This window comes from Sturnus vulgaris, chromosome 14 (genome assembly GCF_052056855.1).
Source record: "Sturnus vulgaris isolate bStuVul1 chromosome 14, bStuVul1.hap1, whole genome shotgun sequence".
Lineage (NCBI taxonomy): Eukaryota > Metazoa > Chordata > Aves > Passeriformes > Sturnidae > Sturnus > Sturnus vulgaris.
In genome coordinates, this window is record NC_142256.1 from 18,705,711 (window position 1) to 18,723,711 (window position 18,001).

The following is an 18,001-nucleotide window of genomic DNA, read 5'->3' on the forward strand; positions in this document are numbered from 1 at the left end:
CTACTGAAGTAAGGCTGTAGACATCTCCCTCCTCCTGGGCTACATAATTTTCTTGGAAAGCTGCATTTTTTTGCAGCATTAGGAAAGTCCCAAAACACATTTTTCTGAGATGTATGGACATGAGTGAAGCAGCTCTTCCTCTGGGAATTTAAAGCAGTAATTAGCCCAGCAGCAGGGAATATTTTCCTTTTTTGTTGTTTGGGAGGATAAATTTGTAAGGTACAACTATTCTGAATCTGCGGCTCCAAGGGCTATCCAAGACAGAGGATAATGCAGTGAGCGTGGCCTAGCCCCGTGGGGTGTTGTGAGAACTTCACTTCATAAAAAATAAGCCTTCTGGCCAGAAAATTGATAGGCTTTGGAGCCTTGCTGAGCCCTCTGCCCAAAGGATAATAGTAGCAATAGAAGTTCCTCTGGATAAAGACTGTGAAGCTGAGAAAAATGTGGCGAATTATTTGGGCTGTCAGAGGGATTCAGGGGAAAGATGCAAAGGATTAATTTGGAATATTAGAAAAAGTGGCTGTTAGTCTTACCTAGGGTATTTAGGACACAAATTGGGAGTTTCAAGTCCACTCTGGTATTATGAATACCAAGCTTCCTGGCAAAATCCATTCTTCTGTCAAACTTTTCACCCATTTCTGATTATGACTATTTTGCAGCATGGTGCCAATTTTCTCTGTCTCAGGCTACTAAAGTCTACAAAGCCAGTAAGCCATGACAGGAAGAATGAAAGGGACTGGAGCAAAGGGCATCAGGAAGAAAAAAGTCAGAGAGAAAAATGGCTTGCCTCTGGACCAGAAATTTACTGACAGATCAGAGTTAAGATAAAGGGAGCATGGTGATGTCCAAATCATGGCAGACAGAAAACCAAGCAAGAAGTTCATTTGTACTCTTTTATCAGCAACTGTGGGGGTCACAAAACAAATGGGTGGGTGAGGGACTGAGTGTGGTAGCTTCCTACCACCTCCTTCTACCCTGATTTACATTGTCGGATTTACTGAGTACATTTGTTTTTCAAAATGAATGTTTGTAGTTGTGCTGAAGTTTGGAAGTGACTCCATCCCACAGAAATGTAAATTAGAAGGTCAATTTGAGACTGGCCTTAAGCCATAAAGGCACAACATATGTTGCTGCCTGTAAAAATGCTCTTTAAATACAGGGAAACCTGTGGCAGATTTGCAGTCCAACCACTTTCCAAAATGGGAATTGATATGCAGCAGACAGGGAAATACATCAGGAATCCAAACATGTTACAGTGTCATTTACCTCTCTCTATTAATGCTGACATTTCAGTGGTTGCAGTTCAGTGTCTGCATGCACTCGGCAGTGACACAAGAGTGCATCCTGCTTGAGAACAAGTATTTCAACTGCTACTCATTAGTTAGGGCAAATATATGTTGAATTTTTAATGGGGGAGGGTTATACAGTATCAGAGGAAATTCAAATGGTTCAGTGCTCACTTGAGTCGCAATCAGTAATGCTGGCAAGAATACAGCTAGTTAGCTTGTTTCAGGCAGTCTTAAAGGAAGTATGTCTCTGATAAGCAAGAAAAATTATTAAAAATTGATCAGCAAAATATCACAGAATTAATTTAGTTCCGTTCCCACAATTTTTAAAACTGATTTATAAACATGTCAGGAGAAAGAGAATGGAATAGAATGTATTAGGAAAGAACTTTATTTTGAGAGGGAGATTAAACTGTATGTGAGCCAGCTGATTAATGAAAACAAATTAAAAGTCTAATTTAGAAATTATTTTGAATAACGGGGCTTATCTTCAAAGACACAAGGCTTTTAATTATGACACTAGATTTTCACATATTTCACATCAGCCGAAATATTTTGCAAGTTTGCTTCTATAGGCAACTGTCCATAGGAAACACTTGCATATTTTATTCCAAATCACTTCATACTTTGCTCAAAAGGCAAAGCCTGCAGGAGTGAGGAACAAAACAACAGTCTTGACTATCACTGTTTCAAACCCAAGAACTTACAAGGCGAAAGGATTCAGAGAAAACTTCTAGCTTACAAAACAAAACAGTAAATATAAAAGATGAGTGACATTTCTCAAAAGAGAACCTTCTATTTTCATCTGCTGTTTGTCCCTTTAATATAGTGCACTGGAACTCTCTAAAGATTAATGAAGTTCCAATTACATGCCACTGTTGTTTCACTTATAATTTGTACATGGTAGTGCGAGGCCCTTGTAGTCATGACTTTCCCAGGTTACCCAGAGGGAATATCTTTGGAACTTCCTGTTTCTAACAAACAGCTGGCTGACACCACTGTGGGCTCAGCTAGTGTGCTCACGCTTTGTTATGGTCAGCTAAAAACTGTAATTAGTAATACGAACATTTCAGCTTCTCCTGTGTATTACACCTGGGCTGCATTGTGACTGCAATACTGATAGAGAGTTGATTCATAAATAGAAACCTGCTTCCTATGGCAGTTGGAGATGAATGTTACATTTTTGGTTCCTGGTACATTTTTGGAAGTTATGCACGAACACTGAATGAATCCCTTTTTTTGCTGTTGCTGTTCACTGATTTCTTTCCAGGTTAAGAATTCATCAGTGCTTCTTGATTTGAATGTTCTGAATAGTTCTGTAGAACGACATTACTTGTTGCAATATTCAATACTTGGTGTAAAATCCTCTTGATATCTGATTACTCTCCATAAGGACCTCAAGCTGATTCATTTCAAACAGAGAATTACCTTTAATTCATAGCTTGCACATGCTGCCAAATTTTGTTTTCTATGTTCCCAGGTGGCTGTTCCTGACACAGAGGAGATTTTCCAAAAAGCCATTAGATACTTATAAAAAGTATTTAGATGTCAAGAAGCACATTTCCATTTTCAAACATGCTTCCATCAAGTATTATGGTAATATTTGGGATTAGAAAAGTACTGGTATTTTTTGGAACTTTGAAGTGAAATCCTGGCCCAACTGAAAGCAGTGCTGAACACACTTAAGAAAATCCTTGCTGCGATATCACGAAAATATTTTCAGCTGCTTGTTTTAGTTTTAAGCTCACTGTATTTAGCTGCTTTCTAGTCCCCACACAGGTTGTGTATCATTAAGTATGATGGATAACAAAAACTCCATAAAGATAAAACAAGTTGGTTTTGTCTGATCCATAAAAATTAGCCGCTCTAAGTTTTTAATGGTTTCCGGTAGCTCACTGAAGCCCATGAGAAGGGCCTTTTAATACTGTATTAATACAATAAGTATAGAAAGTAATTTTATGACAGGGGAAGAATACCATTACGATTATACTCTTCTTTTTTGCTAGGCTTTTATGGAAACTACTCAAGTCTACTCTGCAGTATGATTTCAAAACACAGGATGTGCTTGATTAAAAAGGTTCTGAGTAGTTTCCAACTGGACAAAGGCCAAATGCTAACAACGAAAACAGAACAAAAGGACTGGATGTTTGAGGATTACATATTTGCAATGGCAATTATATAACAGAAACCCAAGTCATGAGCTGAGTCCATCCCCTCAAATTCATGGCAGCTGACAGAAAATCCTTTGCAGTGCAATTGATTGCACCTTATCTGTTCCTGCTTACTATGCTTCCTAACAAAAAAATCAGAGCAGACTGGCTGAAAACTGACCGCACAATGCCCAGCAGAGATTTACAGTGAATTTGAAATCACAAAAAGGGAAACCAAGTGCTTCAGTTCTACATAGCCTGATTTCAGCTGTGAAAACTCACCACAGTACACACACATGCATGCACATCAGTGTTCAAAATTTCATTTTCAAGATTTTTGAGTGTAACTTAGGATCTGAGGTTAGTTGCTAAGTACATGTTCTCATGTACAACATTGGTGCAGAATTTAGACACAATCCTAACTACTCTGTCTTCTATTTTATCCGTTGCACTGGGGATTGGGTTTATTCAGCATGTGGATGTAACAAAGTATACTGAAACATTATAAAAAGGATGAAATTTGTATTTCAGAAAGCTTTACTTGGACAAGAAGCCATGCATCTTGCATCCCCCTACAGTAGCAGCACATTGGTAAATTAATCTACCTTGCAGTATGTCACCCTCATTTTTCCCCCGGAAGTGTGCACCTGAAAGGTTATCTTGCAAAAATCATACATCCCTTCGGCCTGATCTTCTATGATGCCAGTGTCCCTACACCTGAACTCTGTTGTGATTTACAGAGAGCTTGGTTGCTGGAGCAGGACGCAGCATCATGAAAGTAAAGTATTTCTGTTCTGCATTTACCCCTTAACTAGTCATGATATAACTCAGTGATATGGTGAATGCAAGCACATTATTGCCCGCTCCTTTGGATCTCTAACAAAGCCACTGGAATCTACATGACTGTCACTAGGACCAATGTAAATGGAAAAGATAATTTAAGTTTCACTTAAATTGTACATGAACTTAAAAAGTTGGGTAACAGCTAGAAACATATCCAGGTTAAGATGACTCTAACAAAGCATACAGATGAACAAAGTAAAATTCAGCCAGATTTGATCAAACTGAAATATGGATGACAGATCCTATTGACAAAATATGTAATTGGTGGGGGATAGAGTTTTAAATAGTAAGGCCACACTGTGTGTGAGAGCATAGCAACAGATGTTACTGGGGATAAGCTGGACTGCCATTTCACTCATACACTCCAATATCCCCAAAACCAACTAATGTTAGAAAGACTAAATCCTCCTTTATACAACTGCAGTCTGATAAAATTCTGTCATTAAATACAAAATGACTGAAGGAGCTGTCTACCTATCAGGGTTTGTTTGGACTGCACTATCTAGCTCTACTTGATACATTATGTCTTTCTGTACCACTACAGCTCTAATTTTATTATGTGCTCAAGTACTGCAATTTCCTATGAAGGTGGTGGTAACTGCACACATACAGATCGAAAGAAACACATTGGCCTTGTAATACCAAGCCTCACAGTGGACAGCCTTCTAACCTCCCAAAGCCCTGTGGAAATTCTCAGAAGCTGCCTTAACCATTTTTCTGCAGTAAAAGAGAAAAAGTGATTCTAATGGGTTAGCAGATCTTCATTTGGAAGCTAAAAATAAAAGTAGCTTTATTGCAGCTCTGATCTCTCATGTGTAAAATCTATCACCTACCGTAAGAAGGCAGTTCATTGCAGCAGAAATCTGATTGATAGCACTGGAACTTTAGATCAAGCAGCAGAACAGAGAACAGCTGGTTCATAAAATGTACTCAGTGTCTTTGGGTTTTATATCAGGCTTCCTATAGAGAGCTCTGGTCCCATTAAATGCACTATATACCACTGAGCTCTGAAGGACTGTTCTTTTGAAATTTAGCTTATAACTATAAACCATGATTGACAAGTCTATTACTGTTGGTTACAAACTATTGAAATATTGTCTTTTATGATATACTCACTAAAATATTTTTCACAGTGAAATCCAAATACATTTGCTTTTAGAGAAAAATAATTTTAAGATGTAATGATATTTTTTCCTTTTTTTTTTTTTAATTACGGAATGTGCTTGATGTTAGATTTGGATCACTTTGATGTTCTGAAACATGAATGTACCAATTCTTTTACCAAGAACTGTGGGTACAGTGGCCAGAGTCTTTACAAAAAAACAAGTCATTACTGGAAACCAAACCAACCAAAGTGCAAAAATTAATTTGTTACTAAGTTTAATAGATAAATGCTATTTATGGAAATTAATCTAAATATCAGTAGCATTCCTATCCAACTCTCATTTAATCGGAAAAAAAAGATTTAACTTTAAAATTTGATCATTTGCTCAGCCACAATTTTGTAAGAGCTTACTCAACCAACTAGTAGTTGTATGAGTACTTCCATGAGTTGAGTTTATGAGTAAAGAACTGGACCTTCAGAGACTTCTAAGTACATCAATGGCTTCAGCACCCACATCTACTCTAGTCCTGTATCTCTCACACAGTCACAGACACATCACTGAACTCCAACAAGCCCTTTTGTGTATACAAACTTGCACTAAGAATTAGTATATTTAAATTAATTTTTAAAACTTGTGTAGGTATCTCCACACCGATTTTTCTTCCCCTAAAGAGATTTTTTAAAATTATGTCTTTAGTAGATTAAGAGCAACCACTAGAATATTTTTGAAGTAATTTTAAATGAACATATTGTATTTACACAAATGTCAGTTAAGCTAGTGCAGTTCTGCATTCAGTACTTTGGAACACTTAACACTAAAAAGTGTTAAGTTAGCAGCTCTGAACTGAAATCAGACCCATACATTTTTTTAAGTATAAAAACAATATTAAAAAATATATATATATAATATATATATTATATATATAATATGTTTATATATACAAAACAATAACATACTGTTCAAAGTTGCTATTTAGCTCCTGTTTGGAAATTAGAGAACCTGGGATAAAAGAAAAAAACAATTCAATCTCCACTCACTGCTACACTACTGCAGCCTTACATCAGAGAAGCACCAAAGAAAAATGGTTTAACACAATGAAGAATTAGCTCTTTCACAATTTTCAACTGTCATATTTATAGATCATCTGTGATTTACAGCTGTTTCAAAGTGTATGAAACTCAAGACCAGCTTTTCAACACCAGCTAGCAGAATCATTCCGTATGATGTATTTTACTCTCTCTCACTGTATGAATGTAAAAATTCCGGCATTATCTGCTCATTGGGTTGTATTTTCTATTGTAAGAGGCTTAGTATCTGATGAGAGAAGCATAAAAGTAATTTAATTTTGGCAAGCTGTAGAACTAAAATCAGCATTATTTCTGCTTAATAAACTCATCTTTCACACATACCTCTGTTAGCTAATGCTTAAAAAGAAGAAACAGTAATAAGCACTGGAAACATAAAACTGGTTTATGGCTAATGTTTAAGGACTACAGAGAACACGTGAACACCAGGACAAGATTATGAGCAGAGGTAGGTTTTAGTTACCTTTGGAGAAATAAGCTCATTCTTTATGATAAATTTAAAATGAGATTTAAAGCTTGAAATAATGATACTTACGACTTTTGTGGAACTGACTTAGTTGCAACTTTCCCTGCTGGATCACTCCACTCTGCAAACAAAGAAACACATTTTGAAATGTCAAAAGATTACTGTAGAATTAAAATGCACCCAAAACTGTCAGCCCATCTAATTATACTTAGTTTCACAACATGCCACAATGCATAACATGTAATAAAAAATGGAACTGATCTGCTTTAGCACCACAGAAATTAATTTCTTAGCCTTTGTTTTAATGACGTTAAGCAGACAAAAAAACCCCAAAAACCAAAAAACCCAACCCTGACTGTTGGGACTAGGATGATAAAGACCTACTTTGTACATTGTATCCTGAGGTCAGATGCTGGGAGTCCTACAAAGAAGAACACACAAAATGTCAGCATTAGTTAATTAGTTAATAAAATGAAGAAGGTAAAATATATCTTGGCCTGCCAGATTAAGGGCACTGACGTTATACAAACAGGGAGGGAAATGGCACAGGGAAGGGATCATGGGATTGTTAGGCAGCACCAGTGACATTAGTTTAAAAAAACATTAACTGTGGAGACAGAGCACCACTAAGGGACCCTTCAGAGCTCAGGCAAGAGTATGTCCTCAGCTGCTGTAAATCTACAACCCCTGCTTTATGGAGACACTGCAAAGATTTACACCCACAGCAGCCCAAGCCTTTCCCAGGCCTGGTCATGGATGTGTGTAGGAGCCATCCAGGATGTCCAATTTAGAACAGAGCATGAATGCAGCTATGCATTAAATTCAGTGCCATTGCCTTCCTTTTGTTTGATCTCACTGCCTGGAAATACAGTGATCTTTTATTGGTACTCACTGTTTTTATTTGAACTGTGACACACAGGATTTGATAAAGATGCGGGAAGCAGATCTTCACCTGATGGAAATTGGTCCAAATCCAATGAAATCAATGGAACTATAACAACTTAAAACCAACAAAGAATCTGGCTTGCAACACTGAGTATGCTCATGCCAGGATTCTTGTTGGCTCACAGTAACTAAGCTGTTTCCTTAATGTCACAGTGTTTTCTGGCTTAGTTTTTCTCTAGGCTGTGTAGTCCACAGTGGTTGTCATCAGCTTTCCTTCCAAGCCGAGTTTGATAAGCTGAAATTAAGGCACTATTTACAACCTCGTCCTACAGCCAGACACTACTTTGCGGGATGTATTAGTTCTGCAGGATGGTAAAGTCATTAAAGCCCTCACTGCACTTCCTCTTAGGGCATTACTAGTTCCTAATATTATATTGTGCTGTCAGTCAGTCCCTTGTGAAGTAAATAATGCCCTAAGAGTAAACATGGCGCTTTAAATTTGAATGTCAAAGGGATAAATTATTTTGATAAGTTCCACCTCTTTTATCATACATTTTAAATGTACATTTCTCATGAGAATACCTTTATTTTAATAACTAAATTGAAAAGAAAAACCCAAACAAAATATATTTTACTTGATGTAGAAAGAGTCCTATAAAGACAGAGATAAAAAACTCACTTTGTTTCTACTGGGTCTTCTGCAGCTTTAAATAAGCAGTTCTACTAATAGCAACAGTCTGACTGGGAATTTCCAACTAAAAATAGTATCAGACTTTTTTTTAAATGGGACCAACAACAAAAATAAACTCTCCAGCAAAGAACACTCAACAGAACAGAATGCTAATCAGGTCATTGGTAATAGCCCACTTGTACCTTGCTTGGGATAGAAAACTTGGTCTGCTCAGCCTTGCCAGGAGTGTGAATAGCAGTAAGAGGAGGAGGCCAGGAATGGGTCATCTCCTAGGGAAGAAAGAAAAAGTTTAGAAAACAAATTCATGTACAAAAAGAAGAAAGAGAGCTCAAAATGGTCACTTCTGCTCCATTGAGCCTGGAGATGCAATTGCTCAAGGAACTGGCCCCACCACCTTACACCCTTAGGTCGCAGATGAGCACCTTAACAACCTCACAGGCAGGACTTCCTCAGAATGCAAATAAGGACAGGTTTTACTCTTGAAAATTGTGACCATCCATGTCTTCATCAGAGGGCAACTGGCTTTACCTCTGTGGTCAGCCTGCCAAGCTGTATGAATAGAGCAGGGTTTTACCTGCAAAACCCAAGGAGGAAGGGGGCCCTCCTGTACAGCACTGGGTGCAACCAGTGGGAGTGCATGGTGGCAAGATGCAGCCCTATCCAAGACTGCAGAGTGGCAAAATAAACAAAAGGCCGGTCTAGAAAAATCTGGAATGGACTTGCAGCATGAATGCCTGGTGTAGCAGAGAGCAGGGACAGCACCACAGCATCCTCATGTAGCATTGGCCATAGGCTCTTACTGTGATAAGCAATCACAGCCTCAGAGCACTATTGATTCCACTTTAAAATGAGGGACTGAGAAATCAGGTGAGTCGCACAGAGTTACTCAGAAAGTCTGCACTTAACCAGGAAATCCAAGTCTCCAGTGAAACTTGCCTACCAGACCATTTAAACAAAAGCCATCCATTTTTTGTATCAGTGTGTTTATTCATCATTTATACACTCATATCCCAATTACCTTTAAAGAAACAACCTGGGTGCCCATGGCTATGAAGCACCAGCAGAAGAGCAGCACACACCTGCTCCTTCCCACTGCAGGGAACCACTGCCCCAGCAAGCCCAACAGGAGCACACTGTGACTTGTGCTCATTGGAGCAGGGGGAAAATCACTAAAACCAAGGAACTGCACAAGTGCTAGTTTAGAGAGAGCTTGTAAATGCCATTCTAATGAGTGTGTTTTATGGGAGATACTGCTTCTTTCTCGCTTATCTTTGTTTTTAATTTAATAAATATTCAGAGAGGTAGTAATAGTTGTCTCTGGCATACTGTTGTATCTTTGTCTTGGTTGTTCTTCTTTGCCTAAAAAGCTCAGACAGAATTCTTTCTTGAGACAAGGGAGGCAAAGAGGCAAGAGCATCTGATCTCGGAAATCTTATGTGCAGTGGCCTAACTGCAGTAAACTACACTTCCCAGCTGCTAATACACACTGGTCAAATCCAAGGCTAGTCACAACAAAGTTCATAAATGGGCCAGTTCCTGCAGTTAACACGACAACCACTCAAATGCTCCACAAATAAAAACATAACATAATGCAATTGATTAAGAAAATATAGGTGTTGTCAAAAGGGCAGTGTGGTGGGTTAGCATTTTGGCTAAACACATGCCCTAGGTGGCTACAGCTGATACTAATTATAGTTCCCTGAAGACAGAACCAGCAAGTTTCAAAACTACAGTTGTCCCTTCCAAATTATGTGTCATCATGGAGGTTAGGAGAGAGAAAGAAAAACTATGCACCATGGTCCTCAGTCAGTGGGACAGGCAGACATATAAACTTCCTTGGGCAGATGGGCCAGATGGCACTCCTGAAAGAACTTCTGGGTTTCTGCTGTAGAGCTCAGGGCTTGTTCTCACTAGACAAAGCCCAAATGGTGGCAATGAGGAGGAAAGGAGCAATTGTTGAATGGCTCATCCCTCCTGTGAGGGATGTGTGAGACTGTGGCAGCACAGTGCCATGACACTAGCACTATTAAATGGCATTGATTGTCTGACCTCTGCACAGGGGAAGGCAGAAAAAAAATGTCAGCATCCCATGAACTTTTCTGGGGGATAATATAATCCAAATCCTGCGTGTCTTGGCCAAAGCCTATGCCATAGAGGTTGTTTCGTGGCAAATCTCTTCATAGCAAAATGACGAAACAGAGAATGTAGCTCAAATTAAAGAGGGCCAAGCATTCTGAGTGAAGGCAGAAATGAAGAATATTCTAGAACTGCAATTATAGGCTTGACCTCAGTCTCTTTCTGCCCACACAGAAAATGCTGTACAGCGAGCCTGGGATTCATGGGGAGGTGATGCCAGCAAACATTTCAGAATATGGCCTGTCAAAACACATGTACTAAACACTGCCTACCTACTTGGCAAGCTGAAGTGTAAGTAAACCTAGTCATCTCCCTATTAGGGGACATGTGAACATAAAACAGTGGGAAAAGGAGCCTGCTATTATTTGAGGAAATTCAGTTACAAGGTAAGAAATCCTGCCTTCACTGAGATTAGGACTATCCAATCTCTGTGTTTACAGAGTGACCTCCTGAGCACCAAAATCTTTTACAAAGGTAGAATCTAGCTACGTTGAAGCATTTCACTTCAATTCTCACTGCAATGAAAATTATTGGACAGAAAAGTCCAGATAAGATCACATATTCATAACAGCACAAACATTTAAAGGTCAGCATATAAACCAACACTGTGTGTGGAAGGAGTGAGAAAGTATACAGTTAGCTAAAGAAACATACCTACATCTACCTATAGACAGGTGCCAGAGTGCTGTCAACCAAAGAAACTTGAACTGTGGTAGAGAAAGTTTTGAGTTTACTCATCTGAAAAATGTCACTTCAAAATGTCTGGACAGCAACCCCACACCGACCACCACACAGCTGCATGTTTCCAGTCACACAGAGCTGACCTGCAGAAGGACATGCAAAAATTGCACTGCACTGTTGTTAGTGAAGGGTCAAAATCCAAACCCCACACCCTGCAGGGATGTGACCACTTAGCTCGCTCCTACTTGTTCCTTAAGCACAGATAGGTTACTCTGGAGTATCAGAAGAAAATATATTATTTGTTTAATAAGCCACATGACTTCACCATTCTTTATTGTGCCCCAATTTCTTCTGGAGGTCCCTTATCTTTAAGTACTTGCTAAGCTCTATTTTGTTTAGCTTGTGAGATCTGATCTATCTACTTTCTAATATGTTAAGACTATAAAGAGCCACACAGAAAGTGTGTTTTGTGTATGCATCCATTAAGATGTGTCTATAACCTCCTTAGTTTGTAAATACCTGGGAAAATAGACAGGGAATTAAATTCACGGTTTTTTTCCTGGAAAAGTTATAGAAGTTTAATCAATCCAAATTCGGAAGTATTTAGAAATTCCTAGAAGCAAAAATAATAAAAGCAAGCATAGGAAACACTTTAAAGAGGAATTTAATGGAAACAAAGTAATCCTACAAAATTGAGTTAGGATTTATTTTCACATGGTTTGGACTTAAAATAATTCCAAAATCATGTTAACTGTTGGAGTGGGTTAGATCACTGCTATAGAAGCATGCATTTTTTTATAGACCTGGAGATTAAATGAGAAAGTAAATCTGCACTTTTTCTTGGCTTAAAAGTCACTGTGATCTTCTGATGTAGTAACATCAAGCATCCTCCTTTCTGAAAATTATTTAAACATTGTTTTAATTGACTCCATGTGTTTTATTTATTAGAGCTAGACATGCTCGTCTCTTCAGCTAAGTCTGGTTTTCTTGGCTATAAAAGCCCTCAAGTAAGTAACTAAGATGAACACATGCAGACACAATATAATGAATCAACCAAAACACAAATACCTCAAGCAATCCTCTTAATGGATGCAGAGGTACAAGGCCAAATAATGATTTAAATGGAAGGAGAGGACTGGGGAAGGATTTAAACTTGCAAGTTTCTAAGGAAGAGGTCAGAGAGATAGAGAATTGAGTACAGGGGATATGGGGCAAATGGTAAATAGCTTTATAAAACCAGTCCCTAAAATTAATAGCCGCCTTCAAGATTTATTTCCTGTCTCTGTATTTCATTTTTCCATAATTTCCTTCTTGTTCAAAAGAAAGTGTACCATGTTTTTTATGTACAGGCAAAAGTACTGAGTCAGGCTCTAAGAGATCATTACGGAAAAAAAGAAGCAGAATTGTGTACTCTGCATTCCTACTGAGGCAGCTTCCCTTCCTACTGCACTCTGAACTGCTTTGCCTGATCAAATTTGAAATCTCCCAAGATATAGGGCTCATGCTACTTCCGATGGGAGAACTGAGGGGAGACACGAGAACTGCCTTTTATTACAGAAAGAGCTGTTCCTAAAGGAGAGAATAATCTGTTCTCCAGTTTTATGGAGGATATGTACTTCAACTGCAGCCAAAAAAATTCCAGTTAGATATAAGAAAAAGCTCTTTAATGGTAAGGATACTGCAGCACTGAAACAGCTCAGAGGACTACACAGACTCCACCTGTGGAAGAACATGCCTAAGAACAGATAAGCACAAATCAGTAGGTATAGCTTAGGCAGAATTGATTCCTACACTGGGACAGGAATGTGTAGTAGATTATGAGATTTCTAAGACCCTACCCAGTCCTTCTTCTTGTTCTGAAGTTTTGATAGATCACAACTGGTTAGACCAAGCCCTACCCTTACTGCTTCTCTTGTGGATACCGCCACAAAAAAGCAGAAAAAAAGCGCAACAGTCCCATTTTTTTCCTTCTGTGGCCAAAAAGGCAGTCTCAGGACTGACACTTTCTCACATCATTAGAGGGCACCCAGTGGAGTAGGAAGAGGACCAGCCCCACATACATCACTAGCAATAAATTCATTCAATCTGAGGTCACTGCTGCTAAAGAGACCTTATCTGTGATATTCTCTCTGTCAAATGGCCCTCTCAGTACTTTTAAATCTTAGCTAAATCTATTGCTTTAAACCTCCTCCAATTTTTGGAGACACAGCACGTTAAAGTTGCATTCAGAAAAAATTAATATGTGAAGAATAGATGTTCTAAGGTTATTACAAACTTGATGCTACAGCTGGTGCTAAGAAACCTACTGCCTTGATGGAATAAAGATAGGAATAAAGACAGCCAAGTGATTGACCATTTATTAAAGATTCTATTAATTATTTATTAATGTTTTATTAACTATTTATCAATGCAACCTTAGTAAAAAGCCTGTCTTGTTTCTAGTTTCAGAAACCAGCATCTTTCTGGTTTCTGCATTTATACAAACCTGATCAAACTGCCAGGAAACCAGTAGTGCATGAGGGGCATCCACACTTTTTGTGTGTGATGCATACTGAATTAAAAACCATCTCAGCCTGTTTCATCTTTGGGGGAAAGGCTAAGGAAAGAATGAATATATAGATATATATTTATACATGGAAATGACAAGCGAATGACACTAAAGCCTAAAGTAACACAAAGTCAATAAACTTACGGGTTGCTTTTATTCATATTCCTTATGAAGGAATGGATAATTTGCACAAGTGGTTGGAAATATTTTGACTAGTAATCTGGCCTGCTTTATACTGGCTTTATACAAAGGCTTCCTTAGGAAGGGATTTTGCTACATTGTCCATATTGACATGGACGTGATAGATAAATTCATTAATATACATTTGATTATGATTTCAGCATTTAAAAAAAAAATCTCATCATCAAAGGGATACCACACCTCTTTCCCTGTAAGAGGGTAAAAAAAATGCAAAATACTTCAGGGATGGCCTGCTATGAATGTTCAAGCTGAAAACCTTTTATTCATGGAATTGTTTTAGCATAGTTATTATGATTGGCTAGTGCCCAGTGAATGTATTTTGAGGAACAATGTGGTGGCATCTCCAATAATGTCTTTGTCATAATAGAATCTATCTTGTTACTCTCCCAAAAACTGCTTGAAAGACAACTGGAAATACAATGCATACATGCCTGAGTTTATTATTGAAAAACTAGAGTTGATTCTACAAAGAAGCAACCCTTGTTCTGCCCACAGCCTAAACCACAGTGTTGACCTGTGGGTTTTATCAGTGATGACTAGTAAGTTCCCTTTGCCAGCAGGGGAATGGGATACATTCCATATCAACCGATGATAAATTAATATTTCTTTCCATTTTAATAAGAAGGGGACATACAAAAATTATATCCCATGAAAATTAATATAGAACTTGCTTTAGAAGCCAATTGTGGTTGACTATGAATTTTACAGTATATGTTATCCTTTCCTATTTTGTTAGCATTTGGAAATCCACAAAGAAATATGAGTATTTTCTCTTTCTGTTGAGTTTCTCAGTATTCTATGACTCCTGTACACCTCAAACTTTCCAATATATTTTCCTCATACTGTAGCTTTTGTAATTAATAACTCACATATTCTTTGCTTAGAGGACTTAAAAGACAATAAAAAAAAATTACAACTGATGCGCTTACTGCTCTAACCAATCTCATGTATGTAAAGAAAAACAATGCTCCATCACAGTGAGAAGGTATCTCAGCTCAAGAGGCTGTTTCAGGGGTAGAGTAATGAAGGCAAACCACATGAACCCACCACTGGATTCAATTTCACAAGTCTGCTACAATCCTAAGGAAACCATAGCCTATATAAAAGTGTGTGCATCCTGTCAAAGGGTTCAGCTCTCTGCTGGGCCTGGCCCCAAATGGTCCATGCTGTGCATACAGGAGTTTGCTCCCAAGGCTCCTCTATGGAACAGGTTGAATACTTTTCTCCAAGGTGGATCAGGATAATTTTCTTCAGGGTTCACCTCAGGAAGATTATATGGTCAAAAACTGGCTTGAATTTATTACACTGCCTAGGACAATAAAGTCTTCAGTTCAATACCAAGCAAGTTTTATGCCTTTCAGCACCTTCTCACTTAGCATTTTTAGGAGCATGCAGCACAACCCCCCTATGGACCCACTATAGAAATACTGTTATGATGAGCTGCACGGGACCAAAGATCTGCAGCAGCTCTATCCCTACTCCTACCAGGCTTAGGCTCCCAGTATGAGTAAAGTGCATGTAGGACATTGGGAGCTCATAGACTATAACTGGCAAAAAAAATCATATAATGTAAAAAATGAAGCATGACTTTATAGCAAGCACACAGGACAGCTTTCTTGACAAGTTTTATGTGATGAGAGATCGAAGAGTTCAGTGGAAAATGAGGATATTGGAACTCATGAAGTCAAAGGTAGATACGTCCAGCATGTATGATATCCTCTCTGAACCACCATGTCTTTGTCTTCCACCACTGTCTGAGAATCCACCCAAAGTCCAGGAAATGAGCAGGAGCCAGTGCTGTCTTTCTGATGAGCCATGAGCTTCCAAAGGGTCCAAAGACAGGCATGTACTGACCAGGAATAATGACACTGACTGGAGTGGTAACCCTGCTTCCCAGCCAGGAAAGGCAGGAGGAATCTCGTCAGCTGCAGCAATGTGGCGTTTGTTAATGACAATTATTGTGTGCAAGGAGAGGATGATCAAAGTTTTGCCAGGCACATATGAGATGGTGAGCCACAGGAGGCATTTCTATTTCCATATAAATATTCCTCTGTACAGACTTACTGGCAGGTCAGGAACATCAGCTGTCAGAATGGGTCAGACTGGAGGTCCCTCTCGTCTGGGATGCTAGAGACAGTGTTTGGTGCTGCATCTTTCACAGAGCACTTCAGGAACATCATGGCAATCATGAGGGCAAAATCCTGATCTTCCATACTTTCAAATTCTCAGCTGTGCTGAGAACTTTTCTGTTTAATATAGCACCCAGAACTTGATAGTGGGTTTACACCATCTAACACCAGTTTTAGAATCTTAGGAGTCAATTATATGCCCATAAATATTCAGGTACTTGCAGTCACGAGTACCAAACCCAGTTCCAGGAAGCGAGGCATCCTTCAGCTGTCACTCCTGGTAACTAAACTAATGGCTTTGCTGCCCAATACACAGAACCAGAGCCCTTCTGTGGACAGTACGGCCAATGCAATGCCTCCTGTTCTTGGCAGCTTTTCATCCCCACTGAGATGCACATCCATATCCCAGTGTTTTTATTTATTCAAAATAATACTTGTTGGTAACCATCCCCAGGGATTGTATATCTTATTGTCACAAGGGCCCCACGAGGTAGGAAGTATGCATTGATCTGCTAAATACAACGTAACATCGTGGCACTACAACAGTATAGTATAAACAAAGGCACAATAAGTTGTAAAAAGTTAATTCTTTCAAAAGTTACTAATACCAACATATAATTTCATCTCTGCAATTTAAAAAACATTGGCAAAAAAGCCATTCTCCAAGCAAATAAGCAACTGTGTTTTGAAAGTATTCACTGCTGGCACTTGTTTAAGAGAATCTGGTAATTTGTTCCATCCATCCTCATCCAACTTCACAAGCAAGAAAGTATGTCTTGAATTGTCTGTTTTCTTCTCTGAAACTTAGGGTTCACACCAAGAGGAGAGCAGAACTATAATTAACAGTTACAAAACAAGACTACTCCTACCCTGAGGCACTCCACTGTGCGCATTTATACAATACATTACATCATCTCCTTTACATTGCCAGATGTAATCAATTAATGGGTTTTTTCATACAAGTACAACATGGAGTTACACAGTCACAGAACAAGACCTTATCAATGGAATTTATTATGAAATGCATTAAATTTCTGAAGCAACTTATGGCAGGATAGTGAAAAAATAACATCTCCAAATTCAGTATCAGGCAAAATTAGATTACTAAACTACAAAACCTCTTGTTCTGTAAGCTTAGAACAAAAACTGTGTAAGTTTTATATTATGCAATAATTTTTAGACCCATGTAAACAGCTTAAAATTTACATCCTGACAATATGAGGAAACTAAGTCAAAATATCATCAGGAATTTGAAAGCATTAATTTGTGCCAGAATACACTGGCTTTAACCTTAAAACAGTAGCATTAATTACCTGAAATAGCATATAGGGAAAATTAAGAAACCAGGTTAGGCAACTTATCTGAATTTAAAGCCCAATTCTTTTGTTTAAGTCATGATTTGCTTTCATTAAAATTGGACTCTGAGTGTTACTCATCAAATGCAAAGAAATGAAGCTACCACATGCTGCTGTACAACATACACTGAAATCCTTTACAAAAGCAGTTTCTTTGCCTTCCAAACCAAGACTCTGCCAGATCTCTTATTCTGCTTACCACACAAGCAGTATTGCAGCAGGGTTTTCCTGCATGTGTGTGCCAGGGTAGCATTTGTTTTTGATGCTGCTCTTATACAGTCTCATCACCTCCACTGTAATGCTGTTAAACCAGCAGTCTGAGGCTGAAGCAAAAACACAGTGAACACCTTGAAAAGCTGAAACCTGCCCTTACAAAGCTGTCTTTTTTCACCATTCCTTTTCCTTGCCTATGTGATTATCTCCCTGCCATGTGTCTCAG

At 38.5% G+C, this 18,001-nt stretch overlaps 1 protein-coding gene across 2 annotated transcripts in view; it reads right to left on the reverse strand.

Moving 5' to 3' along the window:
* AFF2 (ALF transcription elongation factor 2) overlaps positions 1–18,001 on the reverse strand; it is a 350,200-nt gene that overhangs the window by 131,079 nt on the left and 201,120 nt on the right. For both annotated transcript variants that reach the window (XM_014881529.2, XM_014881526.2), the window contains exons 5-7: positions 8,695–8,781; positions 7,321–7,357; positions 7,006–7,057 (exon numbers count right to left, since the gene is read on the reverse strand). In XM_014881529.2, coding sequence (XP_014737015.1) covers positions 7,006–7,057; positions 7,321–7,357; positions 8,695–8,781 — 176 coding nt within the window. The remainder of the gene's footprint in view (positions 1–7,005; positions 7,058–7,320; positions 7,358–8,694; positions 8,782–18,001) is intronic.